This window comes from Phacochoerus africanus, chromosome 7 (genome assembly GCF_016906955.1).
Source record: "Phacochoerus africanus isolate WHEZ1 chromosome 7, ROS_Pafr_v1, whole genome shotgun sequence".
Lineage (NCBI taxonomy): Eukaryota > Metazoa > Chordata > Mammalia > Artiodactyla > Suidae > Phacochoerus > Phacochoerus africanus.
Window position 1 is genome coordinate 36,241,803 of NC_062550.1, and position 18,473 is coordinate 36,260,275.

Sequence of the window (18,473 nt, forward strand, 5' to 3'; positions counted from 1 at the left end):
AAAAAAAAAAAAAAAAAAGAAGACGAAGAAGCAGACCAGTGAGAGAGAAGTGGTTTAGAGACAAGTGACGAGGGAGAAGGTTGATGTTTTCTATGGACAACCCTCAGACTATGTAGGCAGAGACCTGAAGGGAGTTGAGACTAGTCAGGTCTCTTGACTACACTGCGAGTTCTTTTTTTTTTTTTTTTTTTTTGTCTTTTGCCATTTGTTGGGCCGCTCCTGCGGCATATGGAGTTTCCCAGGCTAGGGGTCGAATCAGAGCTGTTGATGCCAGCCTATGCCAGAGCCACAGCAACGCGGGATCCGAGCTGCGTCTGCGACCTACACCACAGCTCATGGCAACGCCAGATCCTTAACCCACTGAGCAAGGCCAGGGATCGAACCCGCAACCTCATGGTTCCTAGTCGGATTTGTTAACCACTGTGCCTTGATGGGAACTCGTAACACAAAACACCAAGGCCTGGCGTTGTCTGTGTGAGCAGAAGCACAGTGGATGCTCTGTGGAATCGAACTGGCCGGCACACAAATTGCTGCCTGAAACTGCCCATGCCTACTATGCAGAAGCAAGGTCTGTTTAATGCAAAATAATGATCAGGCCATATTCGTCATTCAGCTGAAGGGCTGGCTGAGCAGTAGGGTTTTTTTAGATAGTGTGGAAAGTTTCCTGTGGTGGAATCTGAGCTGCCTTCAGACTTTTATGGAGGGAGGCCTCTACCAACTTTCTTAATTGCATGGCACCTGGAAGGAGCATAATCAATTCTCAGCATCATTTCAACTTGGTTACTTGGTAGCTAGTCTTTGAGCTTGGGTTATCTGTCAACAGCTTTCCTAGTAAACCATTCCAAGTGATTAGTTTAACTGTGTGTCCTGCTTGATCTGACCTGGTCGTTACCCCTTGTACTCAATGAAATTCTACTAGCATGCTGTCCAGGAAAGGATATACAGAGGAAAGAAATACAGTTTATTTCATTAAAAGCAAAATCTGTTAGGGGCTATGATCACAATAGGCATAATTAATAATAATCAAGCCCTTAAATAGCCGATAATCATGTACATGGCATCTATGTGAGTCTCAATAACATCATACTGTATCCCAGAAGTCTGTTGTTTTCTATCCACAAACATTACACGATTTAATTCTGGTTATACACCTTTAGATTAAATTTATGCAAGGCACTTGGGAATGACAAAATATGTTCAGGATGAAAGCAAATAGAGAAAAATTTGCCTAAATCCAAAGTTTTATTATGTTAAATTTCTCCAGTCTCTTTGGACTCCTCTAACTTGCTGTTAAAAATTTTTTAAAAGAAATACCCTACTATACTGGAGTTCCCGTTGTGGCTCAGTGGTTAACAAATCCGACTAGGAACCATGAGGTTGCAGGTTCAATCCCTGACCTTGCTCAGTGGGTTAAGGATCCGGCGTTGCCATGAGCTGTGGTGTAGGTTGCAGAAGCGGCTTGGATCCCATGTTGCTGTGGCTACAGCCCCAATTAGACCCCTAACCTGGGAACCTCCATATGTCGCAGGTGCAGCCCTAGAAAAAGACCAAAAAAAAAAAAAAGAAATACACTGCTATAAATTGATTTCTGGTAGTTCTCATTGTATTTCAAAATAATAATCACATCAATCCACTTGGTTTCTTGCATTACTTAAAGCTTTCCAGGAATTGTTTAATCCAGGAAAGAAGAATATCTAGTTCACTGATGGCTTTGTAGATTCCTTTGTTTCCAATCTGCAGATAGAGTAGAAATATTAAAAGCAGAAATCTTCCATACTTTAAAAAAAAAAAAGAGTATTCAAAAAGAAGAATTTGGAATACTTACCCCATAAAAGATTCTTTTCATCCTGGTAATGGATTTCATCTCTCTGGGCGATGAAGCACAGGAAATCTAAGAAATCAGCAGTAAATATGGATAATACTGTTGAAGAAGTACCAATAATACTCTATCATCCCCTCCGCCAACATGCTTGGAGCAGGTGTAGCATGCTGAGTGTGATATGCCCTGGTCAATAAACAGCACCTTGTCTCTGTCCTCACAGAGCTGACAATTTCATGGGGAAGATGATAAGAAAGTAAATATAAAATTGAAATTACAATGAAAAGTACAATTAAAGCTGTGTTTATAATGCCCAAGACTCCACGATAGGGCCTTGCAAGAATGACCTCCTTTAAGTTGTGTGGGCAAAGAGGGTTCTTTTGAGGAAACACATTTAAATCAGGATCTGAAAAAGGATAAGTGGGAGTTCCCATTGTGGCTTATCAGTTAACGAACCTGACTAGTATCTGTGAGGATTCGGGTTCAATCCCTGGCCTTGCTCAGTGGGTTAAGCATCTGGCATTGCCATGAGCTGTGGTGTAGGTTGCAGATATGGCTGGGATCCTCCGTGGCTGTGGTGTAGGCCGGTGACTGCAGCTCCAATTGGACCCCTAGCCTGGGAACGTCTATACGCCACGGGTGCAGCCCCATAAAGACAAAAAACAAAACAAAAATTGAAAAAGGAGAAGGAGCCAGCTATATGGCGACATGAAGAGAGAAAAGAAGGGTTTGGGGAGGATGCACAGGAGGGAATAACTCAGGTAAAGTGAGAGGTATGAAGTGGTCCTGAGTTTCCAGAAAGTGAAGAAAGCATGACTGGAGCAAATGAACAAGAGAGATGTGGAATCATGGGAGACGTGGCAATGGCAGGAAGAAGCTCATGTTTTGAAAAAGCGCCCTGGCTCTTACATACATTCATTGCATGGTGCAATATTCAGAGGTTGATTGCCAGAAGAAAGCACCAGGAGATTAAGTTTCTAAATTAGGAGGAGGAGCAAAGTAATATCATGAGACGATATTTCATAGCTGAGCTGGGGGGAACTGTCAGTCTCTTTGGAGGAGTGAGTTTTCAAACTCTGTCTGAGCACAGGACTCAGCTAGGAGTCAAGTAGGAGGAAATTCCTCATGTTCCTTTGTTCTCCCACAAATTCCTAGAGCGTTAATTAGAGAAAAGGGAAGGGAAGAAAAAGGTGAAAATGTCTAATTTGTCTATTTAGCTTTTACTCATAAAACCTTAGGAGTTCCCGTCGTGGCGCAGTGGTTAACGAATCCGACTAGGAACCATGAGGCTTCGGGTTCGGTCCCTGCCCCTGCTCAGTGGGTTAAGGATCCGGCGTTGCCATGAGCTGTGGTGTAGGTTGCAGACGCGGCTCGGATCCCACATTGCTGTGGCTCTGGCGTAGGCCAGTGGCTACAGCTCCGATTCAACCCCTAGCCTGGGAACCTCCATATGCTGCGGGAGCGGCCCAAAGAAATACCAAAAAGACAAAAAAAAAACAAAACAAAACACACACACACACACACACAAAACACACAAAAAAAAACCTTAGCATGGAATAGACCAAGGAAATGGTATGGTTCAATTCTTCTCCATTTATGTAAAAAGAAACCAAGATGTCCCAGGATGTCCCGTCCTCTTGATGAAATAGTGTCAGCACATATCAACAAAGATAACATGTCATTAAAACTCAAGGAATGGAGTTCCCATCGTGGCTCAGTGGTTAACAAATCCGACTAGGAACCATGAGGTTGCGGGTTCGATCCCTGGCCTTGCTCAGTGGGTTAAGGATCCAGCATTGCTGTGAGCTGAGGTGAAGGTCACAGACGCAGCTCAGATCCTGCATTGCTGTGGCTCTGGCATAGGCCGGTGGCTACAGCTCCGATTAGACCCCTATCCTGGGAACCTCCATGTGCCACCGGTGCAGCCCTTGAAAAGGCAAAAAACAAAAAACAAAAAACAAAACTCGAGGAATGGAAGCAGCTAAATGACAACACCTATTAAAACAAGGAGAATACAGCCACCATCAACTGACAGGTTCCTTTAGACCAGAACACCGTGGGCAGAGGGAACATTCAGGCTGTTCTCTTATCAAGAGCGAATAACTGAAATGATTTGACAGCTATCTCCTGAATGCTGTTGCAGGGGCCTAAACGTGGTGACATCGTCATGACTCAGTCCAAATGGGGACTCCACCTTCAGGTCAGACTCTGTGCTGAAAGAAAGGGATTCTCCTTGTGAAAGGGGCTTTCATGAGGTACAGAAAAGCGACAGACACAAAATGCTCCCTAAGAAGAGCAAGGAGAGTAGAAAAGGAGAAAAACAAGATTTGGCAAAAAGCAAAACAACACAAATCACTTCATAGTGTCACTGTTGTCACTAGAGTCATGTAAGTTTATGGGATGCTTTCTGGCACCTTGAGTGCCATTTACTATAAATGACCCCAGCAAAGATCTGATGCACAAGGTTTTCATTGTCTTCACTGAGTAAATATGCCTACAGACCCAGTAGGACAGTCCGATTTTACTGCCATGGTTCAGATTGCTTTCCCCAGAAAGAGGAATCTGTAAAAGAATGATTTCCTTTATCTTTTATTTCAGCAGATAGTTGCATTTGCTGAAAATAGAATGTACACCGAAGGGTCAGCAGTTTTATTCTAAGAATAGCTGAATGATTTGACACACTCAGCTGAAGCAGATACAATCTCGACTAGAGGCAATTTATTAGTAGGGCTGGAATAACCAGAGACTGGCTCCCAACCTCCAGCCCTCGACATCCTCTTGTTTGCTCCCTTCACGACACCTGTCACAATCTGAGAGTTCCTGAACTGTCTGAGAGCACTCTCAAGGAATTCTGTACAGAAAGAGGTACTATCCGTCAATTTTTAGTTGAATCCTCAGCATCTGGAATAGTGTTCAGCAATATGAGATACTCAATGAGTGTTTGTTAAATGAATGAATCAATGAATGAAATGCAAGCATCAGCTTGTGGCTTTGAGGTTCACAAAGCCCACTGGTTTATAATAGTTTAGGAGTTCCCTTTGTGGCTCAGAGATTAATGAACCGGATTAGGATCCATGAGGATGTGGGTTCAATTCCTGGCCTCCCTCGGTGGGTGAAGGATCCAGTGTTGCCGTGAGCTGTGGTGTAGGTCACAGATGCGGCTTGGATCTGGCGTTGCTGTGGCTCTGGCGTAAGCAGGTGGCTACAGCTCCGATTGGACCCCTAGCCTGGGAACCTCCATATGCCGTGGGAACAGCCCTAGAAAAGGCAAAAAGACAAAAAAAAAGGAACTATTATATTCTAGACCCTTTGATATATTTCATTTTCCCAACAAACACAGATGAGATTAATAGGTTTAGGACTTTTAATAAAATGAAAGAATAAAACAGGGTTGTTCTCACTTCCTACTTCTGTTTTTAATCAGTTTAACCAATTGCAATTTTTAAAATATTCAAAAATACAAAGATGAATAATTGGCAGTGCTTTCCAACTTGATGATCTAGTTGCAACTGAGATAATACAAATTACTTATCAAACACACTACAAAAATGGAGACACAAATATTCTATTTGCCAAGGCTTATCAGACTTTAAAATTAATTACATAAAATCATATAAAGAAATGGAGCATGCTAATTGCCAATTACTATTCTGGTTTTCAAAATGTTAATTAAAGTAAATGAAATCTTGAAAAATAGTGTAATTTTTTTTCAGTTTCAACTTTGATCACCAGCAATTTGGCAAATTGTTTTTTGAATTCAATTAAGCAACTGTCAAGTCAGAGTATTTGAGTTCTGTAAGAATCTCTAAAATCCCTTCTCACATATACTGATGTTCCAAATACCAATAAAGCAAATACCATGACTAACCAAGATTAAAAATAAAGACATTTATATTACCCATAACTTCTTTTCTTTTTTTTTTTTTTGTCTTTTTGCCTTCTAGGGCCGCTCCCAAGGCATATGGAGGTTCCCAGGCTAGGGGTCCAATCGGAGCTGTAGCCACTGGCCTACACCACAGCCACAGCAACACCAGATCCGAGCCGTGTCTGCAACCTACACCACAGCTCACAGCAACGCCAGATCCTTAACCCACCGAGCAAGGCCAGGGATCAAACCCGCAACCTCATGTTTCCTGGTCAGATTCATTAACCACTGAGCCACTGATGGGAACTCCCAATAACTTATTTTCTTTAAATGATTATACCACCTGAATCAGACTAATTAAAATATATACTATTTTATTAGGTGCTGCAAAATTCCTAGAAACAATGAGATGACATTCAAATACTGTGTTACTGGGATTCCAGACCTTGAGGTCATGAAAATTATTGTAATGCTGTATCTTAAGGGTGACTCAAGATACCAGTCTTAGTGGACTTATAAAGAAACCCAAAGGCAGGTAGGTTAGAAAAATCAGAAAGACCCCTCAAAAAGGAAAAATAATTTAAGTCCATGATTTAATAATGAAACTAAGAGAAAATAACAACTCATTGATTACCTTTGAATAATGTTAGAAAGTCAATTCTTTATATTGAAAACTGGTAAATAAAAAAAAGAAGAATTACATATTTATTCTGCCTTTCTTATACAATAAGTTCCCTCAGGACAGCCAGATAGTTAGTAAGGGGCAGGTTCTCTTTACAGAATTATCCCCTCTTATAAATAAAGATACACTATAATTTTAAAAGCACTATTTTGCAATGTTTTATGAATTAATAGATCTAAACAATAATAACCAATGACTGCTAACATAGAAATAGAGGCCATATATTACATTCTAACAGCTAAAGGAGGAGTTCCCGTTGTGGCGCAGTGGTTAACGAATCCGACTAGGAACCATGAGGTTTTGGGTTCAATCCCTGGCCTTGCTCAGTGGGTTAAGGATTCCGGCATTGCTGTGAGCTGTGGTGTAGGTTGCAGACTCGGCTTGGATCCTGCGTTGCTGTGGCCCCGGCCGGTGGCTACAGCTCTGATTAGACCCCTAGACTGGGAACCTCCATATGCCACAGGAGTGGCCCAAGAAATGGCAAAAAGACAAAAAAAAAAAAATAGAGCTAAAGGGAAAACTGATCATGTTAAGTAAGAAAAGGGAAAATATCAAAAAAAAAGACCAAGTTTAGACTTCTAGAGATAAAAAGCTACAATGTCAAAGTTCAAAAAATATACTGAATGGGACTAAAGTAGATTAGACAATGCAGAATAAAATACCTAAACTTGAAGATGTAGCAATAGAAACTATACACAATGAAACAATGGAGAAAAAAAAACAACACAGAATCAGTGAGCTGTGGAACAATTGCCTATGGCCTAATGTATATGAAATTAGAAGTTCAAGATAGGGAGCTCCCTGATGGCCTAGCATTTAAGGGTCCTGCATAGTTACTACTGAGGCTCAGGTCACTGTTAAGGCACAGGTTCGCTCCCTGGCCAGGCAACTTCCTCACGCCATGGACATGGACAAAAAAAAGACACAGAAAAATTAATTAATTAAATTTTTTAAAGAATAGGATAGAAGGAGGTACAGAAATTTTTTTCTGAAAAAAATAATGGATAAAAAAATTTCCAAATTTAATGAAAACTATAAACTCACAAATGTAAGAATTTCAATTAATTCCAAGTACAAGAAACATGATGAAAACAACACCAATTCACATTATAAATAAATTGCTTAAAACAAGTAATAAAGAGGAAATCTTTAAAAAGAAAAAGCCGAAAAAAAAAAGACGACATAAGAACAAAGAATGAGAGCAGATTTCTTGTCAGAAACAAGTCTGAAAGACAGTAGAGTGACACCATTAAGTACTGAAGATAAAGAACTATCAACCCCAAATTCTGTATTCAGAAAAAATTGTATTTCAAAAATAAAAAGGAAATAAAGATTTCTTTCTGGCATTAAAAAAACAGAATGTATCCATCCCCAGTAGAACTGCACTACAAAATACGTTAAAGACAAATGCAGGAGAGGGTGTGGAGGAAATGGAGCCCTCCTACACTGTTGGTGGGAATATAAATTGCTGGGGCCACTATGGAGAACAGGATGGAGGTTCCTCAGAAAACTAAAAATGGAGTTTCCATATGATCCAGAAAGCTCATTCCTGGGCATATATCCAGACAAAACTCTAATTTTAAAAGATACGTGCACCCCTATGTTCATAGCAACACTATTTGTAATAGCTGAGGCATGGAAAAAAAATCCATTTTTAAAAAAATGGGCGAAACGATTGAACAGACACTTCACCAAAGACAATGTATAGATTATAAATAGGTCAATCAAGAGTTATGCAACCTCATTAATGATTGTGGAAATGCAAGTTGAAAACAAAATGTGATACCATTATGCTGCAACTAGACAAGCTAACATTTTTAAACATTGACAATACCATGTGATAGCAAGAATACTGAGCAATTTAAAGTCCCACACACTAATGGTAGAACTATAAAATGATCCAATCATTTTGGAAAACAGTTTGTTCCTTAGTTCAATGTACACAGAAACTATGATCCAGTCATTCTAGTCTTAGGACTCTACCCAAGAGAAATGAAAATATCTACCCAAACAAAGACTCGTATATGAATATTAACAGTGGTTTATTTGTGATAGTGAAAGTTGAAAGAAAAGAAGACAAATAAACTTCAATAGATGAATAGATAAATTGTGGTATATCATTATAATGGAATACTCCCTGGCAATGAAAAAGGGATGAAGTAATTGATACACTCAATAACACAAAGTAAGTACAAGCTCTAGAGAGCAAGGATCAAATCGTGCCAGCCTTTCTTACCCTAGTGCATAGCACAGAACCAGGAAAATGTAGAATTAAGCCAAACTGCTATAAACCAACTTGCAAAAAGTCATTTCACAAAATCAACTTGTTTCTTTTAGCCAGTTTCAATTGACTGAGTTTTCATTTTGTCTCCAGAACACCACTTTTTGTCTATTTCAGTTCCCTTCTTACTCATTGAGAAAAATACACTAATAAGAAAAAAAAAAATTATTGACTAAAGTGATGAACCATCCTACACCACTGTGCCCAGTTTAAGAATGTTCCATTCACTGGAACATGCTCATGCAAGGTTAGATCATTTTTCTACTTCGCACAAGGGCACCCTATAAGCTAAGCAGGTCCATGGTCATAAATAGTATAAATAGTATATTGAAAAATTCTTGAATAATTATGGCGGAGACTGCTAATTATTGGCTAAAATTTCTTTCCCCTTCTTTCTAATCATAAGCTAGACTACATTTCCCAGGATTCCTTGCAGTTGTTGTGGCTATGTGATTAGATCTTGCCCTTAGAATGTGAACAGAATGATATGTGAATTGGAGGAGCATGGCTTGTAAGAAGCTGATATGTCTGCTTCCCCCTCTTACCCCCCTCCACCTGACTGAATGCAAAAGGCCTAGAGAATGGCAAAGCTACAACATGGAAAATGCCTGGATCTCTGATTCATGATTTGGAGAAAAGTAATCTCATCCAGAAAAATTCCAACTAGAATTTTAGGTAAGAAATAAAGTTCGGGGAATTTTCTGGTGGCCTAGCAGTTAAGCATTGTCACTGCTGTGGCTCAGGTTCAATCCCTGGCCCTGGAATTTCTGCATGCCACAGAAGTGGCCAAAAAACATAAAAAGAAATAAAGTTCTAAAATTTGAAAACATTAAAATTCGTGGAAGTATTTGATACAGCAGTTAACCTCTCTCTGATACTAAAATTGGTGCATACACAAAAACGTGTTCTTGATTTGGAAAATTCTTATAAATGCATTTTCTTCCAATATGAAAGAATATATTCATGTTAATGTATGCATAAGAACTATGCAAGTTGAAAAAGATTCAGTTTTTATGACCCTTCTTTATTTCCCCAGCCTCCTTCTCTCTGCTACTCACTTTCCAATTCCAAAGGCAGGAATCTGGAACTGAAACAAATTAGAATATTTCTTAAAACGAAGGAATTCTTCCATAAGAAGACAAAAGCCAGTCACCTAAAGCCAAGTAAATAAAAGAAACGATGGATTCAAAAAGTTGGTCATTTGGTAAGTTGGCTATTTAACAAATGGACTTGGGGCAGGCACATGAAATATTCTGAAAATAAGTTTGGGGAAAGAAGAGGTGAGGGAGGGAGGCAGGAAGAAGAAAGGAATGAAAGAAGGAAGGGAGGAAAAGGCTTGGTCTCAGACACTCAATGGCTACCCATCAACTATAGATCCACAAACCCTCAAAGTGCAGATAATTATTTATTTCTTTGCCTTCATCATATAGTAATACGTGGTACAATGTTATCTAGAAAAAAAAATTAATTGGTGAGAAAACAGGACTGTTTACCTGCCATGGACATTTTAACTTTGCATTTAAATTTTGAACTAAGAAATCTAAAGCATAGACATGCACTATGGTTGATTGGTGACAATAATGTCAAAAGAGTGGTACCAGTTTGTTTTTTTTTTGTCTTTTTGCTATTTCTTGGGCTGCTCCCGCAGCATATGGAGGTTCCCATGCTAGGGGTCCAATCAGAGCTGCAGCCACCGGCCTACACCAGGGCCACAGCAACGCTGGATCCGAGCCGCTTCTGCAACCTACACCACAGCTCACGGCAACGCCGGATCGTTAACCCACTGAGCAAGGGCAGGGACCAAACCTGCAACCTCATGGTTCCTAGTCGGATTCGTTAACCACTGCGCCACGACGGGAACTCCTGGTACCATTCTTTATAGCCAGTAATCTTAGAGTTCCATGGGAACTACAAAATGGGAAAAAATACTGATCAACTCTAGCTGATGACATGTGATCCACTATCTAGTTCCTGATTGTACTAAACTTAGTTTTTAAGTTTTTCCTCTAGTGACACAAAACCACCTCCACCAAGAATAATGCAGTTATAACCCAGGTTATACTTACAAAGTAATGAGATTTGGTAATAAATTACATCAGTATTCCATCACTGAAATTATAAAAGTTCCACAACCATAATGTTCCTGATGCCAAAGAAGTCCACTGTTAAAGAGAGAATTTAATACTTTGCTTTTGATAAGTGAAAAATCCACCTAGTTCAACATATAATCAACAAATTTACCCAAAGCCAAATTCTATTTATAAAATAGGCTGATGATATGAAAAATTTTATTATCACAAATTAAATATCTCTATATCATTAGCAGGGTGATTTTTTAATTCTGAGTGTGCATTAAAAAGTGTCACCAGAAACAAAACATCCACATAGAATCAGAATATTTAAAAATATGAAATATTATACAAAGTAATAATTTATAAGAGGCTGTAGGAATCCTTAGTATCTTCTCCAATTATCGATATAAAAAATAAATAATTATTGGCATTCCTGTTATGGCTCAGTGGGTTAAGAACCCGACTAGTATCCATGAGGATGCAGGTTTGATCCCAGGCCTCACTCAGTAGGTTAAGGATCTGGCATTGTCGTGAGCTGTGTGTAGGTCACAGACGCAGCTCAGATCCTGTTGTTGCTGTGGCTGTGGTGTAGGCTGGCAGCTTAGATTCGACCCCTAGCCCAGAAACTTCCATATGTTGCAGGTACAGCCCTAAAAAGAAATAAAATATAATAATTATTGGATTATCTAAGTTTTAGAAAGCAATCAATATCATATGTTTTGCTGTTGTTGCTAGTTACAAGTTCTGAGGGGGATTTTTTTCAGAAAAGCACACACCATTGCTTATGATGGACATAAATTCAATACCAATTAAGTGGACACATTAAGCAAATGGACTATATGCCCAAATTGTATATGTAAGTTAACTGGAATTGTTGTTGTTGTTGTTTTTTTTTTCCATCACCCCCTTAGAATCCTATTTAGCCTATAGCATCACAGGAACCAAAGCATTTTTCTAGAGTTCTGGGTCCTGGAAACAGAGGCTGGGCCATTTCCTCCTCTTTCCCAATCCTGGAAGGAGCCTTGGACCAATTTTGAAATATATCAATGTTCTGCAGAAATAGATCCTGTAGAGCTCAGGGCCCCTCTAAAAGTCCCTCCTTCCTGGAACCTCTCCTGCTCCATCCACACTCAAGTATTTCTGCTCTGAAACCCTAGAGCTATGCTGGTCCTGTTGTTATGATGCTTTTCCTTTTTTTTTTTTTTTTTTTTTTTGCTTTTTAGGGCTGCAACCACAGCAAATGGAGGTTCCCAGGCTAGAGGTTGAATAGGAGCTATGGCCAGATCCAAGCCATGTCTGCGACCTACACCACAGCTCGCTGGCACCACCAGATCCTTAACCCACTGAGCAAGGCCAGGGATGGAACCCGCAACTTCATGATTCCCAGTTGGATTCGCTTCCACTGTGCCACGGAGGGAACTCCCAATACTTTTCCTTTTTTCCTCTTGTTATAATTGTTTGTGAAGTTACCTTGCCTTCCCTTTCCTTCCTCCTAAAATCCTCCACCAAAATGCAGGTGCATGTGCGCTCGCGTGCGCGCACACACACACACACACACACACACACACACCAAAACTCCTAGGGGCAAAGTCTGTGTTACTCATTTTTCCCACAATAGACTCAAATAGCAAGGACCACAGGGGAAATACAAAAAGTGTAAATTATTTTCTATGTACTGGCTGTTTATATATTGACTATATTTAGTGTCCCTTTTCGATTAAGAAAATACTTCATCTCAGAGTAGTCCAACCAGAGAAGCAGAGAGGAAAGATGAGCAACATTCTCATGAATATTTTCATCATTGATCTTTTCTGATTAAATTATTTTCCTCTTTAGTATTTGCTTATTAAAACGTTCTTTTTCAAAGACTCTTCATGGACACATCCTTTAAATTCCTTTGTAAGTAATTTTTTTCCTGAAATATTCTTTATGGGAACATACTTCATGAATATGAATACCTTCAATGACTATATTCATTAATTCTTTAAAAGAATAATTAATTAGATACAGAGTTGTTAACTAGTAACTAAAAGAGAAAGAGAAAGAACATAGATGTAGTAACTACAGGAAGCATTTCCATCTGCAGGAACAGGGGGACAAAGGGAAGAGGTTGAAAGAAAAACTGGAAATGACAGCCCTTGTAGAGAGTGACCCATTTGACTTTTGCAGTGGAGGGTCATTCTTTCATTTTTTTTTTTTAGGGGCCGCACCCACGGCATATGGAGGTTCCCAGGCTAGGGGTCTAATCGGAGCTGCAGCTACCTGCCCACACCACAGCCACAGCAAAGCGGATCCCAACCGCTTTTTGGAACCCACACTGCAGCTCACAGCCACGCTGGATCCTTAACCCACTGAGCATAACCCACTGAGCGAGGTCAAGGATCAAACCAAATCCTCATGGATGTTAGTCGGGTTCATAACCCACCGAGCCACCACGGGAAATCCTGGAGGGTCATTCTTGACTCAGAATCACCTCACTGAGGGATGTCTGCATCCAATTACAAAACAAAAACAAAAAAGCCCTAGATGACCCTGATTGGGCGGTAGATGGTATTTCTGGTTTTATTTTTATTGTTCAACTCCAAATTCTCTAGACTGAAACATGGATTTAGTTTCAGAATAAATTCCTGGAGAGTCTGCCCAGGTTTCAGGGGGTTAGAGACACAGTATGAAAGAGGAAAGCTTTAAAACAACCAGTAGAGCCTTTAGAAGGGTGAGAAATGTTTTCTGTAATTTGCAAAGTTTTGATTTATTGCCATATTCAAGAATTAATTATAGCCTGAGGTCCCTAGAATGAAAGGGGGAAAAGAGAAGCAATGTGATAATTACACATCTGGTGAAGGCCCAGCTGCTTCTGCTTAGGAAGGTTGCCCCCAGCTCTCTCTCCCTGAATTAAAGCAAATGGTCAAAAAAAGAAGAAAAGATTGCTTGTAAATTAATGTCGCCTGCTTCACATTTTATAACTTCTCCCTGCTAAACTCTGCCCTAACCGCTAATGTAGAATTCCACATAGAGCAAATGCTCAGTAAATTTATATTAAATAGATACCAGCTACTGTGGCCCAAATTATAAAATTGACAGAAAGTTTAAATGCAAGGCCTATTATTAAAATTAAACCTATTTCCCTAAAGCAAAGTCTGAGACTTTCTAAATCTCAGGCTAATCCTATGACTTTCTTTTTCACGGTTTCAGAGAGATGGCTGGTTTACTCCAGCACATAAACTCAGCTTGGGAGACAAATTAACTGAAGCTTAAGGTCAGTTTGAGGTGAGAGAATGTAAGAAGGCAGGAAAGCCCAGAGGAAGGGGGCGCTCGCGGGTAGTTACTGGGTGTTGTGTTCATATTTGGCCATCAGGGGGAGCCAGCCGCTTTGGAAAGCCAGTAACAAGCTCGCGAGGTACCAAGCTGCTCCCATCCTTCTGTGACCCGCCCCCATGAAAGAAGCATCTCTTGACAGATCAAGGTTCCTTTGGGAAATAACTTCTATCAAAACAAATCAAGAAAAGTCAGAGTTCTTAGATAACTCTATTTTTTGTAAGTTTTTCTCCTAGAACACAGCTTGGTTTGGGTTATACCTTTTTTCTCTCTAGGTATTTGAGCTAAAGAAACCAAATCAAAGGTAAAAACAGATGTGGCTTTTGGGAGTTCCAGGTGTCCAAATATACTGTGCTGCACCGTATCAGGCAAGGATTTCTAGTGCCTCACCATCATTCACAGACTTCATTTAGAATAATATTACATTAAATTGGATGCCTAGAGCAAAAAAAAATAGCACCTACATCAAGGAACCAAGGATGCTAGCCAAAAGAGAAACGGAAGAGACTTCTTAAAAAGTGGGAGGTGGCGCAGTGGTTAACGAATCCAACCAGGAACCATGAGATTGCGAGTTCGATCCCTGGCCTTGCTCAGTGGGTTAATGATCTGGCGTTGCCATGAGCTGTGGTGTAGGTTGCAGACATGGCTCGGATCCCGCGTTGCTGTGGCTCTGGCGTAGGCCTGTGGCTACAGCTCCGATTCGACCCCTAGCCTGGGAACCTCCATATGCTGCAGGTGCAGCCCTAAAAAAAGAAAAAAAAAAGAAGAAGAAAAAGAAAAAACTATATAATTGTTCAACTTAAATTTGAGACTATAATATTCACTGTCTTAATAATATAACCTTATAAGTTAAGTATAGAATTAAGCAAAGATAAGTGATGATCTTTCCACTAATTATTTTGGGCAAGAGAACTGGCCCAGACATTCACTCTATGTTCTGCTGAGAGGTACCAGTGTGTAATTGTTATCTTTGTTGTTATTTCAGTGGTCTATGAGAGTTCATGGAAAGCTATGCAACCCAAGTCCCAAACAAGAACGTGATTTAAACATAAACTAACCAAAGAGAACATAAATTTGTTGAATTGTTTTACCTCACTGACCAGCTCCCCCTCATAAAAATGCCTCTGCACTATAGGCTTGGACTTGTGTTACTGAGCAGTTTCCTGGACCACAAGAAAAAGATGTCCTGACTCTTAAAGTATAAAAATCCACTTTCATCTGCCCAGCGTTTAAGTCTCCGTGAACCTGATGCCCAAGGGCAGAAATCTCGCTTTCTTCTGCCAGCCCAAGGAGTGGAATTGTCATCACTACCCTCCCTTTGTACCAGCTGCAAGTACATCCGTAGGAGGCTGGAGAGAGCACCCTTGGAGCCCAAACAATGTCACAGGAAAGATTCGACACCTCCCACAGAGGCAAGCCAACTTATACTGTGCAGATCCTGGCTTGGTTTTTTTGCCTTGTTTTGTTTTTCTGCACTGGTCTTTCATACTGTGAATATTTTTATAGAACTGTGATCATTTTTACTTGCTCAATTAGTTCCACGCTGCTTAGGAAGTAATAATTAGTACGGTGACGGTGACCGGACTGCAGCATCAAATAATTTAGGTACCAAAGGCACACTGTTTAAAAAAGGTTTGACCAAGACTTGGCTTTATAAAAGGTACAACTCTAAAAACTTGCCAAAGTAAGAAAAAGTCCATCTAAAAGCTTTTATCAATATGGGACAGAAAGAGAGGGAGTGGGGAGAGAAAGAGAGCGCGAGAGGAAGGAAGGAAAGAAAGAAGGAAAACAACATCCTGGAAAAAGGGTGCTTGGCAAATAGTTGGTGCTTAAGAAATATGTGTTAAATGAATGATGAATTACTTGGGAATCATACAAAGAAAGAATCCTTTGAAAAATTAAATATATACTGGAGGAGCATTCCACATTATTTTAGCTCTCATCAATGTGCTTTATACACCATTCCTTAAGAAACAATACATTGTGGCATCACGAGTGATGCAGGGTTATTTGAGACTGTTTCCCTGGTGATAGACTTTCCATTTGGATTACAGGCGAGCAATTACTCACCCTTTGGGGTGAAAACCACTTCCTTCATGCTGTTTTCTAGATAGAGTGTTAGGATCAAACTCACCGTATTTGCTGTGCATACTTACACAGCGGCTCAATTTCTGCCTGAGACTGTGAAAGTCTTCCACAAAGTCTGTTTCCTTGCACGCTTGTAATTGGAGTCGACCAAAAACATCTTCCATGAAGAAAGACAGAAGCTGTTCTTGGAATCTGCAGTTTTTCTATAAATAAGATATCATCAATTGCACGAGGTAAACCATGAGTAGACTTTGTAAAATGACCCTGAAACATGCCCTTGATTAATACTTTATGGTCATCTGGAAAAACTAAAATGCAAAGAAAAAAGCATCCAACAGGTAGATACGTGAGAAAGCAGAAGAACCTCTGGCTTACCATAAATAGCTTTTTTGTTTTCTTTTTTAATAATTGTATATTTTTAATGCGATCTTCCTGCAATAAAGCAAAGAGAAATACATTTTATCCAGAATTTCAAATGACCCTTACGTCCTCGTTCTAAGCAGAGGCTAATACTTACTGGGATGGTTGCCTTGAGCCTTGCTGCCTTGACATAGAGGGTATCAACAGCTTGGGACAGTGTTCCTCTTGGGTAACAACTTTCGGCGAAGGAAGATTGCTTGCGCCTGGCAATGGCAAGAGACAGAGTGACAAACAGCAACCCAGACCTCAAAATGCAATTCACCTGCATTTCCCGCTACACTGCTCTGGGCTCCTGTCACTCACAGCAGCCAGACAGTTACTCATGTCGGTTAGATGAGAGGATAACCTACTTACTTGAGCCCTCAAGGTCACGTCTCCAATGAGATGCTGTGAAAGATAACTTACAGTTTATAGAGAGGAAGATCACTTTGGTTGGTCTCTATTTTTAGAGCTTGCTTCATAATCAAAAAATGTTGACCACACCATCTGTGACATTAAGCAAAAGCTCAAATTTACTGGTAAAGTTGGGGCCCTGTTTCCAAAAAGAATTCAGAACTTCAGCTGCATATTACAACAGACTTCATTATTTTAACAGTTATGCCATGCCAATAAAATAGCCTGACCTCCAGGAGACCATGTGATTTTTTTTTTTTTAATTCCCAATATGAAAAAAAAAAAACAAAAACTCCTTTTCGAACCAGTATCCCAGAAAAATTTAACCAAAGGGTACAATGAGAAGCCCCAGGTCACCTGCTCATGACCTCATATAGGTTTGACATTTATCCTGTGCCAGATCCTTCACCGGGCTCCCCCCTTCTTCCCTCAGAAGCCATCGTTCTGTAGCCCAGCATTAGGACCCAAGAGAAAAGTTTTCCAGTTGTTCTCAAGAATTTTTCCAGCTCAGAAATTGTACCTCCCCCAATATATTTAACATTTTTTGAACCTGGATCCAGGATTAATACCTACAATTTAATAGTTTCCTATCATCTCTCATCTTTTCCTCTAACTCTAGACTTCCAGGAGAGTGCAAACTCCGTACCTTCTCATCTTTGAATCCTCAGCACCTACCATGGTGTCTCATGTAAAGAAGAAGTATGTTCAATATTAGTTGAATAGTATTTCCCTTTCCACATCATAAGATGCTGCTATAACTGCTTTGCTTTTTAATGCATTACTTTAACAAATTTTTATCAAGGATCTGCCTATACAAAGAACAGTGCTTGGTACTAGGGGGCTATGCATGAAAGCAGATGCTCCATGGTCTCCTCTTCTCAACTCTGTCCCAGTTCTTCCATGGCAATAGTATAGTTTCTTTGGCGTAGCAGCCCCAGGATAAGAAGTGGACAAGCTCAGAGCCATAAACCAAGAAGCAGAGCTAGGTCACTTTGGCGACCAGGATGGATGGAGCCATGGTCAACCCAGGCAAGTTAATCCTAGGAATCTGGTTGCAAGAGATCCACCAAAACTAGGCAGATTCGAGAGTTCCCATTATGGCTCAGCGGGAAAGAATCCAACTGATATCCATGAGGACTCGGGTTTGGTCCTTGGCCTCACTCAGTGGGTTAAGGATCCACCGTTGCCATGAGCTATGGTGTAGGCCTGCAGGTGCAGCTCCAGTTTGACCCCCAGCCTGGGAACTTCCATATGCTGCAGGTGTGGCCCTAGGAAGACAAAACAAACAAACAAACCTAGGCAGAGTCAATAAACTAGCATCACAACCCAAGACTGATTTCTAAACCAAGGCAAATGGTGCAGGCAAAGGAGCAAAGAAAAAGTATAAGTAAAAGGTCCAAACACATGGGAATGTTTTCTGTTGTTTCCCAAAGTAAGCAAATCTCTTTGAAGAACCCCAGCCTCTTTCCATAGGAGCACCTCTGCTGACAGGACACTTCCGCTGAGTGAGAGGAGAACGCTTCCCAAAGAGCTAAAGC

At 40.3% G+C, this 18,473-nt stretch overlaps 1 protein-coding gene across 2 annotated transcripts; it reads right to left on the reverse strand.

Annotated features, from left to right (window-relative positions):
- Window positions 1-1,570: 1,570 nt before the first annotated feature.
- IL26 (interleukin 26) lies at window positions 1,571-16,866 on the reverse strand. Of its 2 annotated transcripts, none has more exons than XM_047788525.1 (5): window positions 16,640-16,866; window positions 16,498-16,554; window positions 16,191-16,325; window positions 1,826-1,891; window positions 1,571-1,734 (listed from the first exon to the last, which is right to left on the reverse strand). In XM_047788525.1, exons 1-5 carry the CDS (start codon window positions 16,808-16,810, stop codon window positions 1,648-1,650), a joined length of 516 nt encoding a protein of 171 aa, XP_047644481.1. In that variant the 5' UTR covers window positions 16,811-16,866; the 3' UTR covers window positions 1,571-1,647. The 2 variants fall into 2 exon arrangements, with proteins under 2 accessions (XP_047644481.1, XP_047644482.1); XM_047788526.1 differs by having other exon boundaries at window positions 1,597-1,734; window positions 16,169-16,325; window positions 16,640-16,810.
- Between the last annotated feature and the right edge of the window lie 1,607 nt (window positions 16,867-18,473).